Source organism: Asterias amurensis, chromosome 9, assembly GCF_032118995.1.
Source record: "Asterias amurensis chromosome 9, ASM3211899v1".
NCBI lineage: Eukaryota > Metazoa > Echinodermata > Asteroidea > Forcipulatida > Asteriidae > Asterias > Asterias amurensis.
The window spans coordinates 247,089-254,982 of record NC_092656.1 but is presented as its reverse complement, the minus strand read 5'-3'; the positions used below and the strand labels follow the sequence as shown (position 1 = coordinate 254,982).

The window sequence follows — 7,894 nt, the reverse complement described above, 5'->3', positions numbered from 1 at the left end:
ATCGCGACAACTTTATCAAGAAAAAACAAACTAGATTGTTATGAGCAACTGAGTAAATATTATGTTTTGATGACTTCACAATGAGTGCTCATGAAACTGTCAAAATGACTAGTGACTAGAGAATTCAGAAAACAAGTTTGGTGGTTTTCATGTTGGGGCTTTCAACGTTAATAAAATGCTGTTCGTAGTGTTCACTCCATCTTGTTGTGCTGTGGGTCGGCTTTAACATGTTAGTCTTGCCCTGACCAGAATAAAAGAAATCGTCGTAAAATAAGAATTAATTGTTTGGGGCATGGATGTCTGACATTATAATTTATTATAGCCACTACAGGGAAGAGCAGAGGCAACATTCAAAGGATGTGCCACAAAAAGGTGTGACTTCGTTTCTTTCTTAATATCGTCGCTCTTGTCTGCATGTTAAATCATCAGTTATCATTCAGGCTTATAGATGCAACATTTTACTCTGGTAATGGAAAACCTCAAAACTCAATCTTTAAGTTTGTGGTCGGATGGGAGGTGGCATATCGCGGGAGGCGGGGGGGGGGGGGCGCTGGGGGAAATATTCCACGAGTAAATTAAACTTCTGATTTATTTTTAATTTTGGGGTTTGGTATGAAGCCTTATTGGTGCCACTTGACAAGTGCATGTATGTTTCACTGAATGAGATGTATTTCACAGCACAGCCACTTATATCTTGCGGCCGCCACTTAGTATCTTGCGGCCGCCACTTATTATCTTGCGGTCGCCACTTATTATCTTACGGCCGCCACTTATTATCTCGCGGCCGCCACTTATTATCTCGCGGCCGCCACTTAGTATCTTGCGGCCGCCACTTATTATCTCACGGCCGCCACTTATTATCTTGCGGCCGCCACTTAGTAAGTTGCGGCCACTACTTATTATCTTGCGGCCGCCACTTATTATCTTGCGGCCGCCACCACTAAGTATCTTGCGGCCGCCACTTAAACATTTCGAATGCAGCCATCTGTATCCTTGGTGATTTCCTTGGTCTGTTTTAGTTTTAACAATAAACATGGCAACATCTAACAAGTCAGATTTGTGTTTTCTTCTGAAAAGTCCAAGCTTTCTCAATTCACGCTTTAGGGTCCGCATACTGATTATGATTCTATGATTGGCTGCTAAAGAGCACAGTTTTTCCCTGTAATTTAATCCAAGCTGGAAATAAACTTGTTTTAATAAATCCCGTTCCATGTTGTCCAACATTGCAAAATACCGACAACTTTTGCATGACTTTACTTCTTTATGAATGACAACCTGTCCCAATACCTGTTTTCAATTACACAACTTGAAGTTGTGGCAGCAAGATACTAAGTGGCAGCCGCAAGATAATAAGTGGCAAGATACTAAGTGGCGGCCACAAGATACTAAGTGGCGGCCGCAAGATAATAAGTAGCGGCTGCAAGATACTAAGTGGCAGCCGCAAGATAATAAGTGGCGGCCGCGAGATACTAAGTGGCGACCGCAAGATAACAAGTGGCGGCTGCGAGATAATAAGTTGCGGCCGCAAGATAATAAGTGGCGGCCGCAAGATAATGAGTGGTGGCCGCAAGATACTAAGTGGCGGCCGCAAGATACTAAGTGGCGGCCGCAAGATAATAAGTGGCGGCCGCGAGATAATAAGTGCCGGCCGCAAGATATGTGGCGGTGCTGTGAAATACATCTCATTCAGTGAAACAATATATGCACTTGTCAAGTGGCACCAATAGGGCTTCATAGTTTGGCTTGTCCAGAAAGGGTGCATCACATACACTTCAATAGCAACCAAATGCCAAGCACTTTACAAAAAGTTGAGTGCATGATATCTGTATAGTTTCGGCCAGGAGATCATCTTGTGAAACGGTTACACACCTATATTCCGACCCCCTATGTTCCGACAAGTTAGTTTTCTCACATTAGTACTCTGTTGATCAATAACAAAAACACAACTTGAGTTACAGCAATGTTTCCCGGCGAATTCCGGCCGGGAATAGGTTTGAACATTCATAAGTTGAATTTGTACTGTTTTTAAAAGTGATGGAATCAAGTTAAGATAATCGAATCACACATGATTTTGTTGCTTGTTGAGGCATGCATTTCATTTGTTGTGTGGTTATAAACATGAGTTATGGCTTCTCGAGTTAGCTGGCAATAAAATACTTGGTACTTTGCTATTGTTAGGTGCGTGTACGTGTTGATAACATTTCATGAGCCTTCAATTTATAACAATTCCAACCCTCCCCTGCGTTTATTGCGCCGATGTGTAATTTCTTGTCAAAAAACATTTAATATTTATAATAATTTGTTTACAATTTATAATAATAAATAATTAAGTCCTACCACCCCCTCCATGTTTCAGTCCTCTTTCTAAATAAACCAAAGTTGCTATTTTTTAATAGCAGAATAACACTTTTTATACAGAAATTAAACTTGCGGTCATGTGTTATTTCTTTAAGTCACACCGTTTTCTTTAAAAATGGCTAACACACAATATTGGTGCAGGTTGTCGGAACATAGCCTGTGCCGGAACATAGGGGTGTTTGGGTCGTTGAAATATAAGGATGTCGGAACATAGGGGTGTCGGAATATAGGGGTGTCGGAACATAGGGCTGTCGGAACATAGGGGTGTCCGAACATAGGGATGTCGGAACATAGGGGTGTCGGAACATAGGGCTGTCGGAACATAGGGGTGTCCGAACATAGGGGTGTCGGAAAATAGGGGTGTCGGATTATAGAGCAGTCACCTGTGAAGCAATATTGAGGATGGTTGGGCTATAGAGGGCGCCAAACTAACTTAATGGATAGTAAAAATGATGAGAATCGCCATTGATCCCCAATCTTTGTTTGATTCCATTCCTTTATTGTAATTACAATATTAGTTATAGTACAATAACATTGATCAATATGGTAAAATGGATGTATTTCGATTGTAGTGATAGAAATAAGCTCAATATCCATTTGCACAAAATTCATAAAACCATTAAAAACACAGAAACATTTTACCACAAAATTTCAAGCTTATACTTTAACAAATCTGTCGTTTGGTGTGTTTCATTAAACATAGAATGCCAAGATTATCTACCCTTCCCAATAACAATAATTATGTTTGTTCAGCTTTTTTTTTTTTTTTTTTTGCTGGAGCCAATAATTAAAAATGAGGACTAATCCACCAGACACAAGAGTTTTACATATTTCCTGAAGGACTCCCTCCAAAAGGTTTCTTAAATATGGCCCCAATGCTATTCATTTGTAATCTTTTTCACACATTGTCCAAAACCACATAATGAATTAGAATGAAAATGAAAGTTAACAAAAATGTTTAGTTTCCAGTCCAGTAATTTCAACACGATCATTGACCTGTTGCTTTACAATAGATATTATAGGCCTTGCATTATTCTATTATAGAGTCATCATTTTTTTGAAACATCACAGCATTTTTAACATAATTATGTCCTCTTTAAAACCTTGGTTTGAGCTTGGCCCAACGGCTCGCAAGGCTTGGCCTGGTTTGGGCTTGGGCCCAACGGTTTGGGCTGAGCCAATTAGCTTGGAGCCCTGAGAGTGAATGTTTTCAAAACCTCTGAAAAAAGGAGCCCGAGTCAAGCCTCTGCCCAAGACTTGGTTTCCAACAGGGCCTTTATTCCATTATGATCTGTGTTATGGCCCTGGTTTCCAAAAGGGCCTTTATTCCATTATGAACTGTGTTATGGCCCTGGTTTTCCACAGGGCCTTTATTCCATTATGATCTGTGTTATGGCCCTGGTTTCCAACAGGGCCTTTATTCCATTATGATCTGTGTTATGGCCCTGGTTTCCAACAGGGCCTTTATTCCATTATGAGCTGTGTTATGGCCTAGCAATCAAGCGCATTCAACTCAATATCATTTGTTTTCAAAATTCTTAAAATGCTAATTATTCAGAAGTTTATACTTTAAATAACAGTTTTAATAAAGCTACTTTAAACATTGTTGCAATGCCATTGACGACTTACAAATGAATCGGCCCAACCGCTCGTGAATAACATTCTTACTTTTGAAACATTCTTACTTTCCTAACCAACACTTAAGAGCTGAGTAAGCAGTGTCCAGAGTGCCGAACATTGAATGTGCCCCCTGGAACCTCAACAGCAATGTACCTGCTGCCGTTTCATGACCTGCTGCTCTAAGCTGACCTACAATGACCTTGACCTTTGGTTTGAGAGGTTCGGCTTCCTGCGAGGTCAACAGGAATTGGATGAGAGGGGCGTAGTAGGGTGTGGTCGCAACCTTAGCAACAAGGTCATTATCAACAAGAAGGCAAAATAGTTGGTTGTCATAGGAACTTGGAGATATCTGAAAAACAAACAAAACATGTCACTTACAATCATTTTGTATCAATAATATTGTATTTTGGTTTACCTTTTCCTGTTAACACATGTTTTTGAATCTTATTTATCTGTGAAATGCCTTAAAGGCCCTCGCATAAGGCACTCTATAAATATTTTTAAATTAAAAGTAAAATTGTTGCTATTACCTTTGTATCTTGCTGCATATACTCCAAGATGAGTGGATATAGTCTGGTATCCCTGGTAACCAAAACAAGCTTCATGGCAGTCAGCATTGCTCCTTGGGCAACCAACTCTTGGTACAAGACTTCAACACACTGTCCAAAAGATAATGAAGTAAAAACATTGCAAATCATTCGAAAAAAATAGTTTGTGGCACTAGCAAGGAAAGACAGAAGAGATAAATCTTCTCAAGTGTACGATCAATTAAACAGTTTAAAAATGATAAAACTGACTTCTCAATTTGATTCAAGTCTCTACTCATTTTTACTCTAGTCTTGTAAATGAAATCCTGGTCCAGTAACGATTCTGGGCTACGCATCTCAAGATTTTGTGGATTTTGCCCCAAATTTGAGTCCTGACTGGGAACTACGTATTGATGGTTTGTGTGATGACCTATGACCCACCTCTGAGCTGATGACATCATTCTCTTGGAAGTAATCAAAGAGCTTGAGTAAGACCTCTTCATGTTGGCAGCTATCCTCATGTTGAATCCATTTAATCAGTAGCTGAACCCACGGAGTATCTGCAGTCTCGGTGCTGTAGAATAAACACAAATATAGTGTTAGTCACAATAAAGGGAATCAAGGAGTAGTAACGAGGTCTTACATGCCTATTAAAAACCAACATGTCTTTCTGAATGAAGTTGATAATATTTCTTATTTCAATCCATACCTTGAGACTTGAAGTGGAGGCCACTGCTGCAGTAATTTGGAGAGAGTAATAAGCTGATCCATTGCCTGGCTGCTTTGTAAGAGTGATGTGAAGAGACGTTGGCGAGCTTCGTTAGTAGCTACATCCTCTTCACTCACCTAATAGATATCATCAAAACAAAATGTAGTTAAATCTACACCAGTGGTGTGTCACAGCCAAGCTGGCAAGCCTAGCTACTGGACTCAAGTTAAATCTACACCAGTGGTGTGTCACAGCCAAGCTGGCAAGCCTAGCTACTGGACTCAAGTTAAATCTGCAACAGTGGTGTGTCACAGCCATGCTGGCAAGCCTAGCTACTGGACTCAAGTTAAATCTACACCAGTGGTGTGTCACAGCCAAGCTAGCAAGCCTAGCTACTGGACTCAAGTTAAATCTACACCAGTGGTGTGTCACAGCCAAGCTGGCAAGCCTACTGGACTCAAGTTAAATCTACACCAGTGGTGTCTCACAGCCAAGCTGGCAAGCCTACTGGAATCAAGCTATGGTGTTTCTGATTAGCAAAGTATAAATCGAGTTCTTACTTCCTGCAAATGTGGATGAGAATAGCGAAACAAATAAAGATAAGTGGCCTAGAGAAAAGGGAACCCAGAAGTATTAAACTCTTTTGGGAGAAGTGTTGGTTCAGAGAAGAGCAGGTGTGGTCTCAACGCTTCAAGCTCTGCTGAAGACAAGTATGCTGTTTGAAAACTCAAGAACACATCAATTCTTCTCTGAGTCAACGCTTCTCCCAAAAGAGTTGTATACATGGATGTACCCGGAAGTGAATTACTATAGTTTTGGTTAAGAATATACCTGTTGTTTCCAGAGGGTAGATACAAGAGCCTCCGTACGATAGAACAGCAACAACATGGAATCTTCCTCATCAAGGTTGAAGGTCTAAAAAACAAAAATAACCAATTGCTAATTGTCAGTATCCAAACATTATTCAATATACACAGCAAGACAATTACTACACACATAAAAATATATTATGTGGACCCCTTTTCACCAACATCATAAGTGGCTACTGTCTACCAAGCTTACCATTTTGGGAGTCAAATTGCACGTACAAATTGTGGTAAGCATGTTAACACTATGTCGTCTAATCTGCGCACTACACTATAACACATGGGGAAAATGCAAACAAAATAAAACACATGGAGACACACCTCCTTGTTGCAGTAACTCAATGGACATTCCATCGTTCTGTTTATTCAAGGAAAATCCTTCTCTTTAACACTGTAAAAAGTAGCTGTGTGGATGTGTGTCCATATAATCCACATAGTGTTTCATGTTCCTATATTATATGGATGTCGTTTGTTCTCAGGACGACACTTTGTATGTAGCGCTTGAACACTGACTCCCAAAACTAAGATTATTTTGATAATGATGTCCGGTGAATTGGGTTTATACACATATTTCAGCCATGTGAATTAGCTTACCCTTTCCAGTATTAGCAGTAGGTTAATTCGTAACTTGGCATCAATGGAGCTGTCACTACAAAATGGTCTGAGGACATCTAAGACTTGACTTGCTTTAATGAGAGTACCCCTGCAAGAAACATTAGACAACAGTTAGAGAAACTACAGCTATGCTGAGGAAGAAACATTAGACAACAGTTAGAGAAACTACAGCTATGCTGAGGAAGAAACATTAGACAACAGTTAAAGAAACTACAGCATTGCTGAGAAAGAAACATTAGACAAAGGTTGAAGAAACTACAGCATTGCTGAGAAAGAAACATTAGACAAAGGTTAAAACAACTACAGCATTGCTGAGGAAGAAACATTAGACAAAGATTAAAGAAACTACAGCATTGCTGAGGTATTCAGGTTGGCTCAGTTGGTTTTCCCTGTTTGGACTTTTTTCCTCCAATATCTGAAACTGACAATCTTCACTATTTTCAGCCTACATGTCACAGTTTCACTGCCCAGCACAGCTAGTTGCTCTTGATGGTATCTAAGTTTCATTCCGAGACAGGAGTAATAACAGAATCAAGTAATAAACCATGAGGGAAACTGACTGGGTACATAAAAAAAAAGAATTTTTGGTTAATTTTTTTTATTTAATGCAGTTGGATTTGACGCTGCAACCTCCAGACAAACGAGTTGGCACTCCACCAACCAACCAAGCTATCTGGCCGGGCACATTTCAAGGGGGGGGGGGGGGTCACAAGCCCTACAGCTGTATACTTGGGATACAACCTTGGAGGCAGAAGAGGGATCATCAGATTATTCATTGATTCATTTTGAGGGGATGCAACATTTTATTTCATATATCAAGTAATAAACCACAAGGGAAACTGACTAAGTTAGTTTGAAACAATTTAGGGTTGAACAAAGAAGCATTGTTCAACCCTAAATTATTAAAAAATGTATTCAGTCAGGTTCCCTTGTAGTTTATTACTTAATTTAGAATAAAGGACCCAAGAAACAACAGAGTCCTACGGGGAAAGTTCCTTTTGTTGTCACTTTCCACCCCTCACTTCCTCCCATTCGTAAAATAACCAGTTCTAACCATCATATTCTTCACACATCAGATCGACTTCAACGTGCTGTGCAGGAAGAACCCATAGTTGCCTACAGACACCCACCAAGTCTCAGGGATCTTATTGTCCGAGCAGAAGTCCCTCCCATTAATGATGATGTTAATCCCCCTCTAC

At 40.0% G+C, this 7,894-nt stretch overlaps 1 protein-coding gene across 1 annotated transcript in view; it reads right to left on the bottom strand.

The window, feature by feature from the left end:
- Positions 1-2,855: 2,855 nt before the first annotated feature.
- LOC139941715 (NBAS subunit of NRZ tethering complex-like) overlaps positions 2,856-7,894 on the bottom strand; it is a 42,580-nt gene continuing 37,541 nt past the window's right edge. Inside the window, exons 52-57 of the mRNA XM_071938328.1 lie at positions 6,675-6,783; positions 6,046-6,129; positions 5,215-5,351; positions 4,947-5,079; positions 4,509-4,637; positions 2,856-4,327 (exon numbers count right to left, since the gene is read on the bottom strand). Coding sequence (XP_071794429.1) covers positions 4,040-4,327; positions 4,509-4,637; positions 4,947-5,079; positions 5,215-5,351; positions 6,046-6,129; positions 6,675-6,783 — 880 coding nt within the window. The 3' untranslated portion in view covers positions 2,856-4,039. The remainder of the gene's footprint in view (positions 4,328-4,508; positions 4,638-4,946; positions 5,080-5,214; positions 5,352-6,045; positions 6,130-6,674; positions 6,784-7,894) is intronic.